This window comes from Colius striatus, chromosome 22, assembly GCF_028858725.1.
Source record: "Colius striatus isolate bColStr4 chromosome 22, bColStr4.1.hap1, whole genome shotgun sequence".
Classification (NCBI taxonomy): Eukaryota; Metazoa; Chordata; class Aves; order Coliiformes; family Coliidae; genus Colius; species Colius striatus.
Window position 1 is genome coordinate 3,028,494 of NC_084780.1, and position 24,300 is coordinate 3,052,793.

The window sequence follows — 24,300 nt, forward strand, 5'->3', positions numbered from 1 at the left end:
GGGTGATGGGATGAAGCGGGAACACAAACAGTTTAACACAAGGAAAAGCTATTTTACTGTGAGGGTGGCCTGGCCCAGGCTGCCCAGCAAGGGTGTGGAGGCTCCTTCTCAGGAGGTTTTCAAAATCCACCTGGATGATCTGATGGAGGTGAGCTTCCTTTGGCAGGGGGGTTGGACTAGATGATCTTTAGAGGTCCCTTCCAACCCCCACCATTCTCTGATTCTGTGAAAAAAAATACCCAATTGATCTTCGTTTCAAGCAGCTTCTGTGATATTCAGTTTCTGTTTACATGGTCTTTGATGAACAAGTGCAAGGTCCCAGCTTGGATCACACGGAGCGTTTTGCTTTGAAGGCTACACTCAGCAAAGGGAGCTCTGTAGAAATGGTTCCATGTCTCTGCAGACACAGCTCCTTGCAATTTGCAGTGTCTCAGGTGTGAGATGAAGCTGCCTGACCATCCCTTTGCTGCCAACCAGAGGAACCTCCAGAGCAGCAGGATGCCCTGTGCTGCAGCACCTTAGTGCCTGAGTCCAGCTGTGTGCTGCCAACATCTGCCCCAGGGGGGTTTATTGTAGAAACATCCACTTACTTTTTGTTAAATATCTGAGCTATGAAGTGTTTGATGTTTCAGCTGTACCACAATAGGAGGTTTGTTGAAAGCACACTCCTAAAATATCATCTCCTCTAACCAACGGGATGGTCCCATCCCAGAGCAGCCAGCAACCTGGAGCCCTCACAGTTCTAACCAAATGCCTTTTACAAGATGCAAATCACTCCCACACTTTCATATTAGATGCAAATATGTTAAGAGCTGCATTACCTACAGCTCACCAAAAGCAAAAGCCTTTTGGTAAACTTCAACACATCTCTTTATGTTAAGAAGGGGTTTGAGTGTTAGTAACTACTGACTCAACAACTCCAATATCATAATGATGTCCACACAGATGCCCCAGGAGCAACAGAAAAGCAGAAATATGTTTGGCAGCATCAAAACAATTACTGTAAGTAGCTTTTTAACAGCATCTCTTTGTTTCCCTCAGTGGAAAACCAACATTTTATTAGGTTCACCCTATTATTTTATGCTAGTAAAGTCACTTAATGCTGCAGTCTTCTCACAGACATCACTGCAGTCTTCTGATGTCACTTCTGGGTGGTTTGGTTTTTAATAACAAGTTGTTTGGAAACAAGAATCCAAATTGCAGACTAGTAATACATCTCCTGAAGGGTATGACATGGAAAAGAGAGACACTACCTCAGCCTATGGAGAAAAACCCCAAAACCCTGAAAAATTCTGTGCAAGAGAGAGGAAACAGAGAAAACTGACAACTCTTTCTGCCAGGCAAAAGAACCACACACAGAGCAAGGCTCAGATTCTCCATGTGTAAAACAGCATCAACGTTTTATTGCTGTGTTTTACAATCCAATGGGAGGGGAAAAACACAAAGAAACCATCAGAGAAAACAGACCATGTCCAAAAGCATCAGTCCAGTGTGCATTTAGGCCAAAGCACCTGCACTCTGAAGTAACAGCAGATCTCATCTACACACTGTTTTAATACAAACTCCTAGGGACACAGGTCTATGGTACTTTATCAAATGCAAGATTGTAACTTGAAAAGGCAGCTCCATGTCCACCTTTATCTGTCTGGACGGGTCATTCCCGGCCTGGTTGGCACCATCATGGGCCTGGAGGGTGGTCTCATCATTGGAGGCCCTGGCATCATTGGCATGTGTCCTCCCATGGGTGGCCTCATCCCTGGAGCTACAAGGGGAAAAGGAGACATTAGAGAAGGGCTCTCAAGAGGGTCAACTGCTGAGTCACATCAATGCAAGGTGCAGTTTCTCTTCCTCACCCTCCAGGGAAACAGCATTTTACAAGTGCCATCAGCTTTGATCTGGAAGCTGGTCAAGGTGCCTGATACTCGCCTGAAGGATACTGGCAATGTCCAAGAAAGAACCAAGTGACCATATTCACAGACAATTTTCAACCACTCAAAAGAGACACTCAGTTACTGAATTGTAAAGTTCATTTGGAAAAAAGCCCTGCCAAATCCTCCAGTGTGTCCAAACAAAGACAGACTGGTATCCTTCTTAGAGCTGGGGAACAGCAAGTCCAAAGACAAGCAAGTGCTCTGCTCAAAAGCACTGAATTAATGGTTTCCATCCACATTCTCCATTTATTTCCAGGCAGCCATTATGCTGCCCAATGTCACAGATTATACAGGTATTTGGTGCCTTTAAAAAACACTTAAAGAACAGTTTCTACCAGCAAGACATAATTGCAAAGACACTTAATGTGCATGTGTACGTTCCTTTAGGTTTGTTCCAGTAACTGCATCATTAAGATGTCCTCTGAGAATTCTTCAAATGTCAGTAACTCAGGAGTGGAATGAAGTCAAGACATTTTAATTTGCCTTTACAGTTCTGAAAAAAAAACCTTTTTAAGGCACATGATTTCTCTGAAACACACAGGGATGGGTTCTGAGGCCAGTCTGATTCAACATCTTCATCAACCACCTGGATGAAGGGACAGAGGGACTCTCAGCAAGTTCCCTGCTAGCACCAAACTGGGAGCACTGGCTGATTCCCCAGAGGCTGAGCTGCCAGTCAGTGGGATCTGACAGGCTGAGAGTTGGGCACAGAGGAACCTGCTGAGGTTCAACAAGGGCAAGGGCAGAGTCCTGCAGCTGGGGAGGAACAACCCCCTGCACCAGCACAGGCTGGGGGTGACCTCCTGGAGAGCAGCTCCAGGAGAGAGACCTGGCAGTGCTGGCTGAGAATAAACTGCCCATGAGCAGCAACGTGGCCTCGTGGGCAAGGCCAATGGCAGCCTGGGGGCAGCAAGAGAGTGTGGGCAGCAGGGCCAGGAAGCTTCTGCTCCCCCTCTGCTCTGCCACAGCTGCTGAGGCCTCATCTGGAGTCCTGGGGCCAGCTCTGGGCTCCCCAGCTGCAGAGGGACAGGGAACTGCTGGAGAGAGGCCAGTGCAGGGACAGCAAGATGCTGAGGGACTGGAGCATCTTCCTTGCGAGGAAAGGCTGTGGGACCTGGGGCTGTTCAGCCTGGAGGGGACTGAGGAGGGGATCTCATTAAGAGTTATAAAAATCTCACTGGTGGGTGTCAGGAGGTTGGGGCAGCACTTGTTTGTGTTGTATCCAGTGACAGGACAAGGGGTGATGGGATGAAGCTGGAACACAGAAAGTTCCATTTAAACATAAGGGAAAACTGTTTCAGTGTTGGAGTGAGGGAGCCCTGGCCCAGGCTGCCCAGGGAGTGTGTGGAGGCTCCTTCCTTGGAGCTCTTCAAGACCCACCTGGACCTAAGCACTAGAAACACAGAACTCCTCAACCACGAAAGGTTATATTGCTAAGACAAAGCTACAGTTTACCAGAGCAACAATTTCAGTTGTATAGAAGGACCAGCAACTCTCCACAAGTTGTGAAGGATTCTTTAATTAGCAGTTCTAAGGCTGCTTTATGTCTCACCATGCAGAGCATGATGGATCAGCAAAGGTGTGTATAGAGTTTATGCAAACTGAAATGCTTCCACAGCTTGACACTCTGGGCTGTCTGTCCAAGCCACGTGTAATATGAGATGGGAACTGACACGAGCTTTAAACTACAGTGCATCACTACAGTCAGCACTCAAGTCCTGCAGCTGCTCTGAATTTTCTGCTGAGCTCCTTCACAGCTCTCTATCAGCCAGTGAGACAGAAAACATAACCCAAGCACCCTGCCAACTTGGACATGCAATACAGCACTTAGAGCTTTCCCTGTTTCCAGACTTACCAGGTCCAACTGGCATCATTCCTGGTGGGGGTGGGCCCATCATTGGCATCATTGGTGGTCCACCCATGTGAGGGGCTGGCATCATGCCAGGCCGTGGAGGGCCAGCTGAACACACAGACAGGTTGGTTATGCATGTGGCTGCTTTCACATTCATCAACAACATGCAATGCAAAGCTGCTACCAAGCTTTCTCAGACATGTTTGTAATAGAGGTGTCTTAGGTTGTTTTACAATGGCCTGCCATCACTTTCAGTTTCAACTCTGACTTCAGGTGCCAAAAAAAGTGAAATGGAGGAAGAACATGCTAACCACTCTTTCCAACTTTGCATAGTTAATGCAGACAACTACCACCTCCCACAGCAAGACTCTAAGCTGGAAGGGATCTCAGCTGAAGTGCAATGGCAGGTTGTCAGTGGTGTTCTATTTAAAAAGCAGAACAAAACCTAACCCCATGCTGGAAGTTTGAATGCAGCTATCTACACAGCAGCTACCAAATAATGAGCAGGCCACATTTCTATTAGTGTGGCCAACCTTACTACAGTAAGACAAACTAAAGATGAAGGTGGCTGCTGCAGCACTCTTACAATGCATTCTCTGCCACTTTGGTATTCATAAGCTCAAAATGCCTTTAATTGATTCCAAGAGGATTTTACAAGTCCAGAAAACATGCAAGACAGCTCAAGAGGGCTGCCAGCCCAACCCCAAAGTGTCCAGCTCAGACTTACGGATGCTGGGAGGAGGTGGGATCATGGCTCCAGCGGGAGGCGGTGCCGAGAAGGGGGTCGGTGGGATTTTCCCTTGCTGGAATGCAGCCGCTACATTGGGGGGGAAAAGAAAAAAAAAAAAAGGAAAGAAAGAATCCCAGGAGAAAAAAAAACCAGTTACTAGGCTGAGGAAGCTCCTGTGCCAATCGTCCTTCTCATGCCACGCGGTCAGAGCAAACTTCACGTCATGCTGCGTGCTCAGTTGTTCTAACTGGAACAAGTCCCTGGTCATGGTGGAAGCACCTGATGTTCTTGAAGACAATGATTAATTACTCCAGCCAAGACTAGAGAGTTCCTTGATGAATTTCACAAATCTAACAGGAAGGTGGATGGTTAAGAGGAGACACATCATGCGATTTTGCGGCTGCAGCTCTCGTCTGGGATCGTCGGGTAAAGACGCGCTACCTTGGACATGGCAACGAGGCAATGACTGAGGGAGGTGGAAAAGGCATCAAAAAACAACTGAGGTGAACAAAATGGAAGAAATACAAGACCAGAACTGACAAGGAGGCAGAAGATGTGAAAGTTGGAAATGTCAGGAGGAAATGCAACGAAGCTGAGTCAGGGAAAGTCAAAGTCTGGACTGGACATTAGGAAAAGGTTCAGTTTTGGGTCGTCCTGTGAGGAGCAGAGTGTTGGGCTCCAGGATCCTTATGGGGCCCTTCCAACCTGAGACAGCTTTTGATTCTGTGATCTAAAGAAAGTTACCATAAAGTTCATCTGGCCTGTTTTTCTTTTCACAGAGAAAGTCTAGATAAGAGTCTGGAGAGGAGAAGCCTGAGGGGGGATCTCAGCAATAGTTACAAATATCTCACTGGTGGGTGTCAGGAGGTTGGGGCAGCACTTGTTTGTGTTGTAGCCAGTGCCAGGACAAGGGGTGATGGGCTGAAGCTGGAACACAAACAGTTCCATTGAAACATAAGGCAAAACTGTGTCAGTGTTGGAGTGAGGGAGCCCTGGCCCAGGCTGCCCAGGGAGGGTGTGGAGGCTCCTTCCTTGGAGCTCTTCAAAACCCACCTGGACACGTTCCTGTGTGACATGATCTAGGTGGGAGCTGCTTCTGCAGGGGGTTGGACTGGATGAGCTCTAAAGGTCCTTTTCCACCCCCACCACACTGTGATTCTATTATTCAGAGAACAAGCCAGAGGAAAGGAACCCTACAAACTGACAGAGGAAACACTTCACACTTTATTCCAACTTTTAACAGCAAGACAAGAAAAAACCAAAACAACATCCCTAAAGAACTGAGGTAATTTGTGCAAAAATGCAAGAATCCATAGATTTTAATCTCTATTTTCCTATCTTTTGGATTTCTTATCCATGCTCTTTGAATAAAACATGCTACTACCAAAAAACTACAATGTGTTACATTACCTTACACGCCATGACTGGCAGTGCTAAAGGTGGTGGCATCTACAACCCTCTCATCCACATAAAGCAGTAAATCCCTGCTTGCAGCAACCCCTCAGGCAGAGTCCTCAATCTCCTGTCTCCTCATACTCTGACAAATCCAAGAGTCAGATTCTAAGTTCAGTTTTTGCTCACTGTTCACAAAGACTCACCAAGGAAGAGAGGAAGAATCAACATGAAAGAATGAAAGGAAAGCAGCTAAAGGAAAGACAGGGGAAGTAACAGAGAAGCAGTCCAGGATCACAGAAGGATTAGCCTTACTTGTTTTATCAATCAGGCTCTGAGCTTGTTCCTCCATCCATTTTTGATAGTAGTCTTTCACATTCTCTTTGTGTTTTCGGCCACTGCAGTGGGTTTTTCTCACAGAGGGCTGAAAAAGATCACATAAAACCAAAGCTGATAAAATATAAACCTGAATTTTACTTGGAAACAGCATATATTTTTAAACATGTGCAACTTAGCAGTATAAAAGACCTACTGTGCCCAGCCAGAGGATGAGCAATGTACAGTTTCTTTACATAGAAACTGTAAGTGCTGAAACTCCAGTCTAAGCAGACGAGATTGACCTAACATCCAGTCATCTGTCCCCTACTAACTCACCATAACACTCCCAGCCAGGCAGCCACAAGAGTTGTCTGCCCTTGACTGTTTGTGTCCCCATTTTTCCTGTACAAATAAACACACTGTAATGTTTGAAGGAACCTGGTTTTAGAATCCAGCATAGAATCATAGAATGGTGGGGATTGGAAAGGACCTTTAGAGCTCATCCAATCCAACCCTCTGCCAGAAGCAGCTCCCACCTAGATCAGGTCACACAGGAACGTGTCCAGGTGGGTCTTGAAGAGCTCCAAAGAAGGAGCCTCCAAAACCCCTCTGGGCAGCCTGGGCCAGGGCTCCCTCACTGAAACAGGGAAATAGTGTTTTCTTATATTTAAGTGGAGCTCTTTGTGTTCCAGCTTCATCCCATCACCCCTTGTCCTGTTGCTAGCTACAACAGAAACAAGTGCTGCCTCAACCTCCTGACACCCACCATTTAGATACTTGTAAACGTTAAAAAGATCTCCTCTCAGCCTTCGCTTCTCCAGGCTGAACAGCCCCAGGTCCCACAGCCTTTCCTCACAAGGAAGATGCTCCATCCCCTCAGCATCTTGGTGTCCCTGCACTGGCCTCTCTCCAGCAGTTCCCTGTCCCTCTGCAGCTGGGGAGCCCACAACTGGCCCCAGGACTCCAGATGAGGCCTCAGCAGATGTGGCAGAGCAGAGGGGGAGCAGAACCTCCCTGGCCCTGCTGCCCACACTCTCTTGCTGCCCCCAGGATGCCACTGGCCTTGCCCACGAGGACATGTTGCTGCTGATGGTGGTGGGAAGGGCCCTGCAGAGCTCAGTCCAAGCCCTTGCTACAGCAGGTTCCCCTGGCTCAGGGGGCACAGGAATGTGTCCAGGTGGGGTTGGAAACCTCCTGAGAAGGAGCCTCCACACCCTCGCTGGGCAGCCTGGGCCAGGGCTCCCTCTCCTCAGCACCAAAGAAGCTTTTAGCCTACCTTAGCTTGATTTTAGCGGCCTTAACGCTACTTACCGAATCATGGGTGAGGTACGTGTCACAGTAATCACAATAAAACCTGAAGAGGGAAAACTCTTTGTTACTCAGAAGCCGCTTCGCGCCGTGAGGATTAAACCCAGCTCCCCGCCTCGGCTCCGCCGCCGTGCCCCGGGCCCGGCCCTCTCCTATTCCCGCCTTTCACCCAACAGACAAGCACCGTCTCGACCGCCCCTATCCCCTGACCGGGGAACAACGAGCGCTGTACCCGCCAGGCCCGGCTCCCCCTCGCCCCGGCTCCCCCTGGCCCCGGCTCCCCCTGGCCCGGCCGCGGCGCTCACTTGGGCATAGTGCTCCCCGCGCCCCGCCGCCGCCGCCCGGAAGTGACGCCTTCCCGTAGCGACTCCTTCCGCTCTGTGCCCGTGGAACGCGGGCGGCAGCGGTGAGCAGGCTCAGCGCCCGACGGTGGCCCGCTAGGGATAAAAGTAGCTGCGGCGGCTGCTTCGCGTTTCCCGCCTCCCAGGCGGAGCCTCCGCCGCTTACTGCAGTCGCTGTTCCGGTCACGCCAGAGCTTTTCTGCCTGTGGACCCACGTCAGAGCGGGGCTGAGCTCACACGGCCGCGCTGCGGGTGCGGCGGGTTGCGCTCGCTCCCTGTGGAGCGGGGCTGTGTCACAGGGGGAGGCGACCCGTCGGCTGCCCGCCCGGGACTGCGCTTCGGGGAGCAAAACCATCCCGGAGCGCAGCAGGCTGGGCCTTGGGAGCCAGCGCGAGCTCACTGACGTTACAGACAACACAGAGCGCGCATCGCGTGCGTTCGTGTTCCGACGAGAACTGGGGCTTTTGTGTTGCGGGCACGGGAAACACTCGGCGTCCCCGGTGAAACGTGCGTGAAACGTGCGCGGGTTCGGCGGGCAACCACCCGAGACAAGCGCCGCGCCCCCGCCAGAGCCCGCCGCCCGTCACGCCACGTGACGTCACGCCCCACGCCCCGCCCCCTGATTTGCATACATAAACACGCGCGCGCGCCGCCTCCATATAAGGCAGCGCGCGGCCGGGGGCTCCGTGGGTCCGCCCAGTGGCACTCGGCTCATTTGCATGCGAGGCTCCGCCCCGCCCCACTCGGCTCATTTACATGCGAGGCTCCGCCCCCTCGCCCTTGCGCTCCCGCCCCGCCCCGCCCGCGGTGACGCCACGGCGCTGCCGCCAGCGCGCTGACGCCACAAGGCGCGTGCCCCTGGCGCGAGGCGGAGCGGCGCCTGCGCAGTGCCCGCGGCGCCCGTCGTCGCTCGCGCCCCCTCCCCCCCGCCCCCCGCCGTGCCCGCGCTCCCCCCTCGCCCCCATGCGGCGCTGAGGCGGCGGCGGCGGCAGCGGGGCGGCCCCGGGGCGGCGGGCACCGGCCGGGCGCCATGGAGGGCATGGACGTGGACCTAGACGCCGAGCTGATGCAGAAGTTCAGCTGTTTGGGCACCACCGACAAGGACGTGCTGATCGGCGAGTTCCAGAGGCTCCTGGGCTTCCAGCTCAGCCCCGCCGGCTGCGCCTTCTTCCTCGACATGACCAACTGGTGCGGGGGAGCGGGGGGCCGCCGGCACGGAGGGGGCCGGGGAGGGCTCTGAGGGGTCGCGGGGCGGCGGCGGCGAGAGGCCGGCGGCCCTGAGGCGGCTGAGGGCAAGGGCGGGAGAGCTGAGCGGCCGCCGGGAGCCTCGGCAGGCCGCCGGCGCTGAGGGGCCGCGCTCCGAGCCGCGCCGGCCGCCTTCCCCCCGCCCCGAGCCGCCTCAGGGGGCGGCAGGCCCGTCCCGCCGCCAGCGGGGCCCCGCCGAGGGGGGCTCGGGGAGCTGCAGCGAGGAGGAGCGGCCGGTGCTTGTTGTGGGCTCCCCCCTTTGCCCTCCCCTTCGCCGAGGCTGGCGATGGCGGGGCGTGTGTGTGTGTGCGTGGTGGAGAGGGAGCTATCATGGCAGCGCGGAGGAGGAGAGGAACGGGACGGGGCTGCGGAGGGGCGCGGGTTCGCCTCGTCTCCACCTCGCGCTTGTGATGGTGCCAGTTCGTCGGTCAAAGGGCTGCAAAGCTGTTAAAGAGTGACTAATTGATGGGGAGAGGGGCATGTGATCCAGCGGGCCCTGAAGCCCTTAAAGGGCACTTTTGCTACGGAACAGGAGGGTGAGCAGGATCCAGGGGGGGCTTGTCGCGCCCTAGACCCCAAAACAGGTTTAGGAAGGGAAAAGTGTGGTAGAAAGACTGTGTGTTAAAGTTGCCGTGGTCTCTATAGGAAAGTTGTCTAGATGTTCGGTAAAAACTTAAAATGAGCTTGCTAACTAGGGGTCTTTCTCCAAATGCTCTGTCTTTCGGTGCATATTTTAGCTTTATAAAGGCTCTTTGTCAGTCATCTAGAGAAGAAAAAAAGTCGGGTACAGGTTTATCAGGGAAGCTGCAGCTCAAGAGAACTGTGGGAAATACGATGGTGAAAAACAGAAACCAGGAGTGTTAGTCATGCAGCGAGCCCAGTGAGTGCAGAAGAATGTTGTGAACTTGGTGCTGTGTGAATCGTGGCATTTGACTCGTTAGTACCACTGGCATCTTTTAAACTATTTCTAGGAGCTGTGCTGTTGTGTAGGTGCTAACCCAAATGTGCCTCTCTTGGTAGCTCTGCATCTCTTCAGTGTGATGGATGCAGGAGAGCAAGGTGTTTTTTGTTTCAGATGCTGCCAACAGAGATTACTTAGCTATGTTGTAGTTTCTATTTTTTTCTCGGTGTATAACATCAACTCCAGAAACTTCAGGTTTGAAACTTGAAATCCAAGCCAAGATCTTGATATCAACAGTTGGGGGGAAAAAACTTGAGCAGGCGTTTTGAACTAATAAACAGTACTGAGACTGTCTTTGTCACCTCTTTCCTTCCTTCTACAGCTCTATGTTAAGTCATATTGGCAAATCTGCATCTGCAGAGGGAGTAAGGGAATAGCAAATAACACCAGGTACTTTGTAAGGTGATAGAATTCGAAAGGTCTCTCCTGAGGAGTTGATGAGTTTGCTTTGGAGAAGTGGTTCAGAGCAGAAGGTGCATTCCCAGTTTATTTGTGGGTTGATAGTATAAATAAAACTACTGATGCTGCAGTGTAATACTGTGGATTTTCCTCTGTGATGCTCCTCAGCAAGCAGAAAGCTTTTGCATAGCTCAACCTGGAAGTTACTTGTGAAGATACTATGTATAACCATAGTACCTCTGATTTGCCTTGAAAAAGCTCTTTTTCAGGTGTAGTTAACTTCTTTTTGAAGTTACTGTCTCAAATACAATCTTATAACCAATGGCCTACTGAAAAAATCCATTCATTACAACTGAAAAATCATAAGTGATGACAATAGCTTTCACAGCTTCAGTGGCTAGTTTGGCTCAGGAAACGTAAGCTTTCAAGTATTTTATGGAAGTATTAGTTAATGAGCCTTCTAAGTGGATGGAGATGTGTAAAAAGGAAATCTGTGAAGCTGCTGTGATGTGTGCAGGAGTATATAAAAGTAGTGTGATTGCTCTTAGAGTGGGCTTGAGGCCTGTGAGAGTTTAACCTTTGGACAGCAGGGAGCTGAGTTGGGTGTGCTGGCAGGTGCCGCTTGTCTTTCTCGGGCATTCTTGCCAGGGCACTGCTTTCCTGCCCTGTGGTATCATTTGTTGTGTCTGGTTTTGTACCCTTCACAGCTCTGCCACTTTGTTTCTGTCCCATTCCTGAGTTAATATGGCTTTTAGGTTACCAGCCTGAACGTACTAAGCCTGCTCTCAGTTGTAAGGAAAAGCTACAATCACGACACATTTTTCTGGAAACACTCTTGTGTTGAGGGACTCTGAACAATCCATGCTGCCCCACATGGTGTTAGGTAGTGGCCTACTAGGTTTGGGTTCTGCGGCTCAAACTCCAGTCAGGATGTTCTATCACCAGTCTATCCTGGAAATACTTCTTGAGGAGACCATCACGTTTCTTTTCCTTTTGTTAAAGGCATGGTGCTTTCCTGCCCTGATGATCCCTTCTCTGCTGCTCTTTCTACATCAGAATTCAAGCTCTTTGTGAGAAAGGGTGGAGAAGTTCACAGCAGGGCTGAGGGAAGTTCACTTCTTTGGTAGACTGGGCAGTTTTTAATAATGCCCATCAATGGGTTAATTAAAGAAATAGTAATTTTCACTAACAGTGTTTTCACAAGTGTGGCAAACTGCTCTTTGACAATAATTACCTAGTCTCCAGACATGAAGTTACTTCCCTGTTGTATGTCATTATGTAGTAAATAATCTGAGCTGTAATGTGTGGTGAACTAATGTTTCCAACAGTATCACAGCCTTCAGAAGTCTGTCCCTTTCTCCAGTCTCCCTGGAATTGTGAGCTGTGTGCTTTCGAAGTTTTGGCAGATGTGAGACTCAGCACTCAGAAACTGTCAATTGCTTTTATTAACAACATTACAAAAATGCTTCAGGTAGAACAGATGCATCCTCAGTTTCTGAGACTGGTCCTTGATCTTCAAGAAATACAGGTTAAGTGCTTTGGTGAGTCTTTTTTCCCTGCTGTTTGTTAAACACTTTTCCTAGAGTTCTGCCTCTTAATTACACATTGTGTTCTGTTGTGTGGGCTGGAGCTTCTTGGGTTTCTTCTACACAAATCCAACTCTGCCCATGCTGAGAACCCCAGCCATACATTCTTTCATGGCAGCACACAGTCTCTCCTCAGCATTTATTTATTTATTTTCCAGGAGAAGTTGTGAGGCTTTAGAGTGAGAGAGGTTGAGCTTTCGCTTTTGGCCTCAAACCAAAGCCAACTTCTCCAAAAGATGTTTTGGCACCAGAATCTTTCTTCCTCGGGAGGGGAAAACCCAGGCAGTATAGTTGGGAGGGCATTTTGCAGTCATTGCATCTAGGATAAAAATCCACCCTCCATTAAATGGCATGCTTAACTCTCCCTGCTCCCTTCCCCCCCTCCAGATGTTATGCAATGCCGAAGCCTGGCTGCCTGCACCGCAGGACAGGGGCTGCTACAGTGATTGTTGTGATAAAGTTGAGTTCCAGGTGTTGTCTACTGCTCTTCAGCACTTTGTGATAGTATGGTCAGGAACGTGCCTGAACTTGTCTAGACTCAGGCTACCTACATAAGAAACTCCTTCTGAGAAGTCTTTTGTGCTGCTTTTTTTTCACATGGGGGTTGTTTCATTTAGACAGTTGATGCCGAGTGAGTCTGTGCTGAAGTACCAACGTGAAGGCTTCCTCACACAAGAACAGTTGTAGGTGTCTGCAGAGATGGCACCAGGGCAGATTGCACTTTTCCAAAACGCTTGCAAAACAAAAGTTGTGAAGTGTCAGCTGAGCCCTGACTGGTTCCCAGCAATATGGATTAGTGTAAATGTAAGAGCAGTGGAAGCTTTGCACAGAGCCTGCAGTTTATTTTTTGTTCACGCTCGGGTAAGGCCTGTTTCATGAAAGTCATGAGATGCCTCTAAAGCTGATAAGGAAATTGTATTGTGACAAGGAAGATTCTTTTTTTATGTTGTTAATTGGAGAGTACAGCAACTTGGAGGGAAGGAAGCTGCAGCGTGTAAGGCTTGGAGCCTCTTTTATTCTGAAAGAAAGTGAATTAATTTGATTTGAAATAGCTGGTGGTGTTGGATTTAAAATCGATATTTCAGCAGAGTTGCCTGTGAAGGGATTCCTAATTTGGAAGACTTTATGTATATTTCAGCAATTTACATGTAATATTTCTCCACCTTCTCTTTTTAGCTTTTGTTTCCAAAGCTGAATTTTTATTCATGGGGTAGGTGTGATATCTGATTGAAGTGTGTCAGGTAATGATGGTTTCCACTGTGTGTGTGGGGGTGAAAATGTTTTCTTATTGTGAACCCTAACCTTTTTTGACCTATCTTCACAGTGAAAAGATCTTTTTAAGGTCAGTATTTATAAGGTACATCTCAGCTGAAGGTCTTTAATTTTTTTTCATATGCTTGGAAGAATCTGTAGCTGTGTCATGGTTTCAGTAGTGCTCTGAAGCTGGTGTTTTGCATGAAAAGATAAGTTTCTCTCTGAAAATACTACAGAGATGTGCTGTAAAACCTCTGTCTATATTGTATAAAATGTAGGGCATTTCTGTATGTTGGAGTGAGGAGAGCCAAGGTGAAGTGGGGATTTGCTGGTGTTGATATCTGGTTTTACATTGGGAATATGGAACTTTTGAGCACAGCAGAGAATACGAATCCAGCATTTCAGTGCAAGTGTTTTATTGGTTTTGGAGAGCAGACAGAAAACTGGCTTTTATCAAAATTAGAGTTGCCCTATAAATGCATGTTTCTATCCTATGGATGGGTGGTTTAATTTCTTTACATCGAGTGAACTGCCAATATTGCCCAGAGGTGGATGTGCTCAATTGGAAGTCTAAATATGTGTTTTAGCTAGTAAGGTAGATTTTTACTGCTTGTCCTCTGACTTTGTATAAGTGTTTAATTTTTACTTTCTAGCAAAGGTGATAGGCTGCTACTTAAGTAAAACTTGGACCTGTGGATGACATTACTGCTGGAGTATAGGCACTATTCAGAGAAATACCTGAAGTATAGTTAAGTAAGACATCAGGACTCACAGAATTTAACAGAACAGACTCAAATGATCACACAGTGCATTGCCCACGATGGGTAACACTAGTACTCCTGGTCTTCATTTTAAGCTTTGCAGGTGTTTGTAGAACAACAGCAAAAAAGCCTGCAGATGCCTTCCCTTGACTGTTTGGGGTTTTTTACTGCTTTTCAAAAGAAGTTCTCTTCAGAAAAATAAAAAAGGTTGGGTTTGAAATGCTCCTTCTCAGCTCAGACACAGTCAGGTTACCACTTGTTAGGACAGTACCAGTGTGAGGGCAGGCTCTTCATCTCAGGTCCTCAGCACTCCTGCCCCTACTGCCTTTAAAGGGGTTTGCTGATTCAATCTACCCAGTCACCTATATGGTGTTTTTACAGTCTTTGGGGTAGTTGTGTGTTATGTTTCAAAGATGTAGGGGAAAGCGTACGTAGAAGGCAAGTATAAGGACATGCCAAGTCAGACTGTGCAGCCCTAAACTTTGTAGGCACTACCTGTCAGGATATGAACATTGAGGTGGAAGGTGGGGCAGTAGCTGCCTCATGAAACCTCTGCTTGTGTGGTTACATCAAAAGGCAGTGTTAGTGATTGCAGCATGGCTCTGCATCATTGGGCTGGCAGAGGGGTTCACTGCCAGTAAAATACCTGCATTTTTATTCCAACCTTTAAACACCAGCAACACCTCAATAATTTAGTTGTTGTCTTCAATCAAATCACTGATATTGTCGCATTCTTTGGATGCAGACTTGTGTCTTTCCCATTACCAATCAAATACCACTGAGCATAGACCTAATAGGGTGTTAGATTTGTATTTGTCGTGGGGAAGAAGTCTTTTCTTGTCTGGTCTTAGATCAAGGTCTCTAGTTCTTATTTGGAAATCCTGACTGAATTGTGAACACATTAATTTCATTTCCTTAGCTGTTAGAAGGCAATATTTATGTTGATATGCAGCAAACTAATGAACTGCTATCAGACAACTCCATCTTGACTTTCAGTAATTACTGCATTTATTGGGGTTTTTCTTCACATGTGAGAAGTCAAAAGGAATGTAGAGTAAAATGACAAAGAGTAAAATTTTCTCTTTCCCTAAACTAATGAATAAAACCCCTCCTTTCATATTCATGTTGGAATTACCACAGAGATTGTTGTGTTGCCATGAGTGGGAAGGGGTCTGTGCTTCACCTTAGAATCAGGGGTCCCTGCTGTCTGTGTTCTATCAGTTCCCTGTTTCAAGTCTGTGCAAGTGACTCCTGTGCTTGCCCTTTTGCTAATCCACGTTCAGGTAGATCTAGGAAACCTTCCCTGCTGCTCTGGATAAATCTCAAGCTTATTTTTGATACTCTGTCCCTTTTGAGAGTAGGGAGTAGGGGCAATCATACCGTGAGACCTGACCTTTTCAGTCAATCTTTCTCCTTCCCTGGAAACTTCCTGGGGTTGGTTCATTGCTCACCTATGTGTGTGTTTGGGGAGTGATAGTTGTATGTGGACAGACATGTTACTTTGCTTCTCTTCATCCTGTGTCAGGTGATAAAACCAGAAGAGTCTTGTGTTCTTCATGTGTCTCAGTACATGCAAAGTTTTTAAAGTAATCTAGGTCTCAACGTGACACTAATCAGAGTATTATTGTAGGTAGTTGAACAGAGTCTGGGGCTTAAAACATCACTAGGGTTTTGGTAAATAGTGGGGAGGAGGGAAGAGGAAGATTTAAACTTGATGGTGTTCTTACTGTAAAGCAAGAGATGAGCTGCCATCCTTACAGGCAGAAAATACACCAGAGGAACAGGTCTAGTACTCCTTGATGTGCTGTTGCCAAGATGTCAGAGCAGACTGTTGCATCTCTGGTATCCACAGCTGTCCTCTGATGCTACTAAAAATAAGAAATTTATAAATGAAACCATTAAAAAAATATTTTCTGACACAGCTTTTGATCTAGTGCTCTAAAAAAGCCCAAACACACACACCTCTTCTCCAGAATAACTCAAATACTTAACCTGATTCTTTTGAATGAAAACTAGGCTTTAAATATATTGTATTTTTGACTAGGGAGCATACTGTAATTGTTCTATGCTCCAAGTTGCAAAACACTTGAAAAGTGGGTGCATGAGGAATGGAAATGTAAGCAGACAACTGTAGCAGAAGGAATTGGGCACAATATAATTTTAGTCCAGCTGGACTGCCTCACATGCCTGAACTTGTTCTCAGACAGTTTCTGTAGCTTAATCCTCCTTTACTTTAACGCAGACAATTATAGATTGGTGACATAGTTTATGCTGTAGATTTAACAGTTACAGAATCTTTGCTGTACTGGCAGCTCTTGATTACTTTCCACTGGGAAGAGCCATTGCCTGTTTTCAATGGCAGACAGTAGAAAGCAGCTCTTGCTGTGACATTCTCAAGATGTTTTACCACATGCTTAAAGCTGCTGACCACCTGCTTTGGGAGGGTTCAGCTGCTGGGGGTGGCTGGAGGGACTTGTCTTGTAGCAGCAGCATTGCATGGAATCTCTCCTGAGAGGTCCTGCCTCGTTTGGCAAGGTACAGCCAAGTGCAGGTGGCCTGCTAATGGTTAAACTGCTGGTGTGTTTGTGTATGTGTAACAGTCTGCTGAAGGCAAAGTGATTTCCTTTGGTGGTTTGGGGGGCACTGCAAATGTCTGCCTCTTCTGTGGCCTCTTGCTTTCTTCCCTTGTGCTGTCCCAGCAGAGAGCACGCATTGCTTCTAGTCAATGCAGATTTCTCTCTTCTGCTTGGAACATCCCCCTTGGATTTGGAGCTGACTGTTTTTAGCTGAGAGAATTAAATGTGGTTTGGTTTTCTGTTGGTTTTTTTTTCCTGTGGCTTCATGTGAGGAAAATACATAAGCTTTGAATTAGCTGGTTCTTTTTGCCCCCCTTCCTTCAGCTGTGTAAGTTCAGCTTAAAGCTTCCCTCAATGATCCTTCTGGATCATCTAACACATTCTAAGGTAGTTTCCCAACCTCTGGTTTAGTTTAATGGAGGGTCAACAATGAAGGTAACTGATACACAAATTTCTAAAGTGATGTGTATAGAAAGCTATTCACTAATTAACATTCCAGTCCTTCACAACATCTTGAGACTTTCCACTTAATTGCCTTGTGTCCTCTCTATTGAAAACATTTGAATTGACAACTACAGGTAAAAGTGCTTCCCTGTGGTGCCACGAGTACAGCTCCTCTCCAGCCCCTTCAGCCTTCTCAAAGGCTTTTGAGTGAGGCATCTGCTGTATCAGGATAGCTGTTGATGTGCTGGCCCACAGTGTCACCAACGGAGTTCCCTTGTAGGTGGGGCAAACAAAATCCAAGTCAGCTAGCAGAGACAAGAGAAGTGGATTTGTTATTGCCTCATTTCAGTGTCTTCCATATACATTTTTACATTATTTAGGAGCGAGAAATTATCCATCTGCTGCACTGTTTCTTTTGCATGTTCCTTTCTGGTTTTAACAATAGACACCTTATGGGCTGTTATGGTGCCTGGTCACATACTGCATTTGGAGAATGAGAGAAAGGTCTGTAGAGGTTGAGAATTCAGTTGCAGGAAGAGTACAAGGTGTTCTGCTTAACATGTGATGTTCTTGAGGCTTTATTGTATTTTTATCTGGCGGCTCAGTTTTTGCATTGCGTGTTTCCAGGAGAATAACACCACAGCTGCCTTTCTCATGACAAAATACTGCACTGTATGTGAGTGAGGACACAAAATGAATGTACATTACAGCTTGGGCACTTGCCTGGCTCTTCTGTTACCCCACAGAGGGAGAGAAATGTAACTTGGCATTAACTTTATTACAGTTGCTCTGCACAGTGACAGTCCATTTGACAAAGTGCTCTCTACTTGGCCTAATAAATGTCTTCTATTTATTGTCTGTGTATAACATAAGGGCTACATCCTGAGTGAAATGATACATTGAAGGCTAACTGTTGCAGGGACAAGTTTAGCCTTTGTTTCTTCTGACAGCTCAGGAGAATCAGATCACTGGAAACTTTCACCTGTATGCTGGTGATAGGTGGTGTGGCTGTGGGAATGGGCAGAGGCTAGCAATGGCACAATTTGCAGGCTCAATTTTGAGCTTAAGCTGTGATTTGTATTTTAATATTCTTAAATATTAATCTTCTTTGGATCTTTCATCAAAGAATTTGCTAATCAGGGGAATCTTGCAGATGGCTGTAACACTTGCAGTTCATCGTTTTATCCTGAAGCTGTTGCTTTCTGCTGTAAATGTTGTTTTGCAGTGGAATTCTTGGGTGACATCACATGGACTTGAGGATTTTTTTTTTTCTGAGTTCAAATCGTTTAGATTGAAAATCAAATCAAAATGCCACTCCTTGTGTCAGCCATGCAGGGTGGTTGGTGGGAGAGGTGTGTGGGAAGGTTACTGCTGCAGGATTGTAGATGCTTCCTGCAATTCCCTTTCCCTCTAAACTGTTTTGAGAGTCCTGGAAATCAGATATTCTCACGTCCCTCATTTCATATGGTAGGATGAAGGTATTGCTTTCCTTCCAAGATGCTTCTATATGTTCAAAGAGTGGGGTTTTTTTGGTAACAGAAGGATTAGGTATTGTGCAGATGCCCTGCTTTGCCTTAGGCCACAGGGACTGAGCCTCAGTGCTTCAGTTTCTTCATTTTCCTAAAAAAAAAGAACCTGATTCAATTAATTTTAAAAACAATCCAATTACCTGTCTATTGCTTTTTGTTTGCACAACAGCTTGTATAAGGAGGCCTCTAGTTTGTGAATTGATTTGGAAGAGGGTTTATTTTCTTAAATACTGCCTGATGGCCTACTTAATTGGGAGTAATTACTGTCCAGATATATTGGTTTAGCATAACAAAAGGCTGTCTGGAAAAAACTGGGAAGGGAAAGAATGTCTCAAGATAAACCACCTCTTTGCAAACACTTAAGAGTTGTTAAGGGACATCTCCAGAGTTATTGACAGGATAGGTTTTAACTTCACTATTGTAATTCAGCTCCAGAGGCTTGAAACAAAGCAGCAGAGCTTTGAATTGATCTGAAAAGAACCACTTTCTCTGGTCCTGCAGGTATTTTGTTGGAAAAGCACTTGACACTTGGGAGTGTTTTTGGAGAAGGAGCAGGCTAGCTGGAATGGATTTGGTTGATAATATGAAGACACAACCTTTTGTTGCTGCTCTTTCCCCTCTCTCCTTCCAGAATCGTGTGCTTAGGACTAAAATTGAGCACTTTGCTAATTGTTAGTGGGCTCACAGCGGTGACATGTGCTGGCAACTTTTCTTCAGGAGTTTGAGCCCAAGTCGTGTCAGACCTGCTCTGTAAGTGTGGCAGAGCTACAGACAGTTGCAGTCTAGGACTGCTCTAAAAATGGAAAAAATGCTTGATTTAGGAAAGGTAAGGAGGGCCTGACACCTGAAGGGCTATGTTAAGAAAGAGATGCATGGCCATCCCTATAACTAGGAGAGATCACTTGTGTCAGCTACACTGGCTGGATTTGGCATGCTCATCTTGGTTTTAAAGTTGGTTTTGGTTTGTAATAGTACTTAATAATCTCACATGGCAGAGAGCAAAGGGGTAATGTAGTGCAGGTCACACCTAGGAGTGAAATAAAGCAGGCATGGATATGTTAGCACAAGCATTTAAATGATAATGCCTTCTTCCCAGAGGCCTAGCTCTGTGTTGCTGTCCCTGAAGTATCTGCAGCTAGTGCTATGCAGTTGCATTTGGGGCACAAGGGTGAAGACCTAAAAACAATGTATATGTATAACAGAAAGACAAATGTCAGGGCCGTGTATGACCTTGAAGCCATCTCTCTCATGAATGCTTGCATTTTCCTGTAAACTCCACTGTTATTGTGTGGATAGTAGAAGGGCAGAGCTGCAGGATGCCTCAAGAACCTGCAAAAACAATCAGGTTGCTAATAGTTCACACCTGCAAATGGCACTCATTGCCCTAAGCAAACTGCTGCATTTAAACTGGTGCTTGGAGGTTTTGGGCTTGGGGAAGGAGGGGAAGCAGTGTCTTCTTGGGAAGAGTGGAAACAAAGCTAGCAGTGATAGGCTGCTGGCTCTGCTGGTTGTGTAAGCAGAGAACATGACTAAAACGGGAGCGCTGTGGGTATCTATTGCAGCAGAGCGGTGCCATACGGCCTCTCAGTGGCTATCTCATAGGGTGGCCTGTGTCAAAGAACTTGAACCTAACTCAGATTTGCTTTGTCATCCTGACTTTGGATCTTGCCACTTTCTATTTCTCTTTAGTTGCTGGAAACTTCTGTTTTTTCTAGCTGGAAGGCCAAGATGTGTCTGAAGACACAGAAGGGCTCACTCCAAACCCAACCTGCCACCTACCAGGGTGGGAGCAGGAAGGTGGGTTTGTGAATCTCTGATCACAAAAGGGTGGCAGATCTGTTTTTCAGCATGTGTTCTCCTTTAGTTAGTTTTTAACTAAATGCTGCAGGGGACTGGAGTTGTTTCCCAATGGCAAAGCAAGCAATGAAACATGACACAGGGAGGGGAGGAGGCTTGGCAGAGGGCCTATGTGCACAAATAGCCCACTACCTTTTGAAGCATATTTACAGCCAAGCAAACAAAAAAACAGGGCATGCCTGTCTGACAGAGAATTACAGTAGAAATCTTCCCCTTGGAACTTTTTCTCCCCCTCTCAGTGTCAATAAAACATCATTACTGCTGATCCCAGAACCGTAACTCGCAAGATGCTGTGATACAGCTGAAAACGTGTTTATGTAGTGGATTAGGAAGAGGAAGATCTGTATTGCTGTCTGTTGTAGCTTTTAGAATACCTTTTGCCTTGGATTGTTGTGATACAGGAAGAAATCCCAGTGAAATGTAAACTCTGGTTCATCGTGTTAGCTGGTTGAGCGAACAGGAGTCTCTTGGCAGGGCCCTGTCGTGAGTTATGTAAATCTTGTGCAGTGTATAAGCAACAGGCAGTTGGTGACGTAAAACTGAGCATTTGTCTCTTATTTATTGGCTAATGTGACATGCACCCTTCCTGTAGCATTTGACTGAGCTGGCTGTATTAAATATAGCCCTGACACTCCTAGGTAGAAAATGCCTCAAGCTAGATAATAGTTTCTAGTCTGAAAGTCATTGTTGTGATTGTGGAAATGTTACCCAGCAGCTCTTCTGTCTCCCCTCGGTATCAAAGTCCATTCTATGTTGATGGTGAAAGGTCTGGTCAAGGCTCAGTTTGCTGAATTTGCCAATCGATTGCTGTGGCCTTGTGGTGCAGAACATTCCTCCAGTGCCTCCTAAGGCTTCTGATGCAGGCTGGGAGACTTAGCAGGACGTAATTCCTGGTGTTAAGGCAGTGTGATTATCTTCTGTCATTCGTGATGGATTACCAAACTGATACACCTGTTGTTGAGGTCCTCTCCCACCAGCTCATCTGCCTGAGGCTGCTGTTTCCCCCTTTGACCCCAGCTCCAATGTTTGACACAAGCTCCAAGCTACTACACTTTGAGTCCCCTGTGCTTTCCGTGAGGAGAAAGCATCAATACTATCCCAGGCAGTTCTGATTTTATCCACAATGTCTGATCTTACTTTTTTTTCTCCTCTTGAACACTGTAGGAATTGAACAGGAGGCAGTTTCTTTGCTCACTGTTTCAAGCCTCTTTCCAGCTGGCAAGCACTCCACAAATCCCTATGTTTGCTCTTTCTCAGGGTCACGCTGCAAATGTTTCTCTTGCTTTTACCTTGGCTTTCTGGCTTTGGTTTAGATACATGACACAATACAAACCCCGAGTATACTGCTGTACCCATATAGTGCAGCTTCTGATTAGCCCCCTGGCTTTGTTTTACATGGTGGTTCCTAGTTCTTGAAGGTTTGAGATTTGGGGTGTTTTTATTTCATGCTCAAAAAAGCAACACAGATTTCTGTAGTCATGAATAAAAAAAGCAGTTGTCATGCCCATTGCATTTGGTGAGATTTTTACTCATCTCCATTCTCACAGCACCTACTCACAACATGGAAATTAGGGCCACAACCTCACAGACATGTGTAAACAGAGGAATTACATGACTTGCCAAGCACTTACATAATAACTTAATAGCATATCGTGGAACAGCAGCTAAGACTGATGAATCCTCTTCCTGTTTGGCTGTTCCTCTTTTCAGATGAATTCTCATTCGAGTTTCAGCTGCACCACGACTCAGGAATCAATAGCATTTGTGGCTGGCTGAATGTCTGTAATCCATCACAGGCTTCCACTGTCATTTGTCTTTATTCAATAAAGAACTTTTAACTCAGATGGTTTATAAGTTTGAATTGTGACTATCCAGAGCTGAGCAGGCACTTTGATTAATAAATAGTCTTGGAGTACTCATGGCTTATATACGACCATGTGTTTCAAACCCAGCAAGGCTTGACTTATTATCTGTAGCTACTGATGCATTTTGACCCTGAGAATTACCTGAAGAGTGTTCCTTGTGTTTTGTTCATCTTGTGCTCCTTTTGGGCCAAAATAAAACTGAGATGTTCAGTCGTCCTGGAAGTAGCCCAGGAAACAGGGCTGACATAAAGAAACTGCCCTCTTGTTTACATGCTGCATAGCACTTCTCTTGGTATCTCTTCTTGTCAGATTTCATACAGAGCTAATGGGGGAGAGGTCTCTGAGACTCCCAAGTTCCAAGATTTCCAGTGAAAACAAGAAGCAGAGTAGGAAAGTGGTTTAAAATAGTGTACTTGGCAAGTAGAATGCTGCATTTTGACCTTTCATCTCAGAAGTTGTGTGTGAGAGATGAAAGCTTTAAAAATAGCCATGAACAGCACAGCTAATAGTCTGGGTAATATTTTTGCTTAACTGACATAAGTAAATCTGTGAAAAGGATCTGGGCTGCCTGTACTTTAGGTGATAATCTGCTTTTTTGCTTTCTAGGAATCTACAAGCTGCCATTGGAGCCTACTATGATTTTGAGAGTCCAAATATCAATGTACCCTCCATGTCCTTTGTTGAAGATGTCACCATAGGTGAAGGAGAGTCCATCCCTCCTGATACCCAGTTTACAAAAACATGGAGGATACAAAACACAGGTAAGGCTTTTGGACCGTAGCAGAACCCACGTAGGGTGTGTTAGGTGATGGCATGTCGGATCTAATGGAAGAGATGCTGGCTTATGGCACGAGGTTCATGTGGACTTAAATTGGAACAGAGCTACTCTGGGACTGGAGGAGGTGGCCTGTAAACGTGTGTGAATTCTCCTTCTCACTTTGGCACAAACATTTTGTGGTGAGGTGCCCAGCTCAGTTCACCAGCCTTGTTCTTCATGCCAGCACTCAACTTACACATAGAAGAAACTGAAGTCCAAGTTGTTTGTTTTTAAATTGAAGCAGTTGCATCTAAAAATAGATGAAGAATCCTTAGCTAGTCATGTTTCTCATCACTTGATGCAAAGAAATGGAATACATTTAAGTCAATGAAGAGATTGAAAGTAATCTCAAAGCCTTTTAGCTCATGACCAGCCTGTATATTGCCAGTACCCTTCATCACACCATTTCACTGACTGTCCCTGTCACTTGGTCATTTGGCTGCCCGTGGCATAAAGTGTGTTCTCTGTGGAGGCAGTGATGCTGTGATCTAACTCTTGAGAAGAGGTAGTGATGCAAGGGTAGTGTGGAAGTTTTTGACAGGATTGCATTTTAATGCTGTGAGAGGATGCAAGGCTGGAGAGACCACATTCCAGTATGAAATAAGTCAAAACAGTGACAGAGATCCAGGAAGTGAGACTAGACAAAATACATTCTCAGTGTTCTCATCTGCTGGGATGTAGTCAGAGAGAAAAATGAGATCCATGGATGCAAAGTGGAATACCTTGTCTTCATGTGTTGCAATGACAGGATGCTGTGTGGATGTTTAAGCTGTGTGTCTGAGTTTAATTGACCTGCTTGCACTTTTATGAAGCATGATGATAGCACAACGAGGTCTAACGACCTGAATCACCATGAGTAAAGTTCAGCTGTGTTAGTATTTCTGCTTGTAAATGACTGCAGGGGTTGGGTGCTGTACAGAGGTGTGCTGATCATCAAAGTGTAACAGACCAAAACCACACTAAAAATCTAGGAGTAGTTCAGGAGGACATGAGGTGAGAAGAGGCTGTGTGTGTTTAAGATCACTAATTGATAGAGACTGTGTTCTAGGGAAAGGACTTAATTATGTCATTTTTTCTGCCTCTGACTTGTGTGTCACCTTGCCATTGTACCAGCTTGCTTAAACTCCAGTAATG

At 46.5% G+C, this 24,300-nt stretch overlaps 2 protein-coding genes across 3 annotated transcripts in view; one reads left to right on the forward strand and one right to left on the reverse strand.

Moving 5' to 3' along the window:
- Positions 1-1,383: 1,383 nt before the first annotated feature.
- On the reverse strand, positions 1,384-8,434 carry SNRPC (small nuclear ribonucleoprotein polypeptide C). 2 transcript variants are annotated; one of them, XM_062013802.1, is made up of 6 exons: positions 7,837-8,434; positions 7,535-7,577; positions 6,221-6,329; positions 4,511-4,603; positions 3,787-3,891; positions 1,384-1,762 (listed from the first exon to the last, which is right to left on the reverse strand). In XM_062013802.1, exons 1-6 carry the CDS (start codon positions 7,842-7,844, stop codon positions 1,638-1,640), a joined length of 483 nt encoding a protein of 160 aa, XP_061869786.1. In that variant the 5' UTR covers positions 7,845-8,434; the 3' UTR covers positions 1,384-1,637. The 2 variants fall into 2 exon arrangements, with proteins under 2 accessions (XP_061869786.1, XP_061869787.1); XM_062013803.1 differs by having other exon boundaries at positions 4,511-4,600; positions 7,837-8,431.
- A 313-nt stretch (positions 8,435-8,747) lies between these two features.
- ILRUN (inflammation and lipid regulator with UBA-like and NBR1-like domains) overlaps positions 8,748-24,300 on the forward strand; it is a 33,853-nt gene continuing 18,300 nt past the window's right edge. The window contains exons 1-2 of the mRNA XM_062013334.1: positions 8,748-9,060; positions 22,956-23,110. Coding sequence (XP_061869318.1) covers positions 8,903-9,060; positions 22,956-23,110 — 313 coding nt within the window. The 5' untranslated portion in view covers positions 8,748-8,902. The remainder of the gene's footprint in view (positions 9,061-22,955; positions 23,111-24,300) is intronic.

Coding starts and splice junctions, on each gene's coding strand:
- SNRPC (XM_062013802.1), bottom strand. Junction 4,604..6,220: donor GAGCCTGATTGATAAAACAA/GTAAGGCTAATC, acceptor TCCCCCCCAATG/TAGCGGCTGCATTCCAGCAA. Junction 1,763..3,786: donor AATGATGCCAGTTGGACCTG/GTAAGTCTGGAA, acceptor TTCCCCTTGTAG/CTCCAGGGATGAGGCCACCC.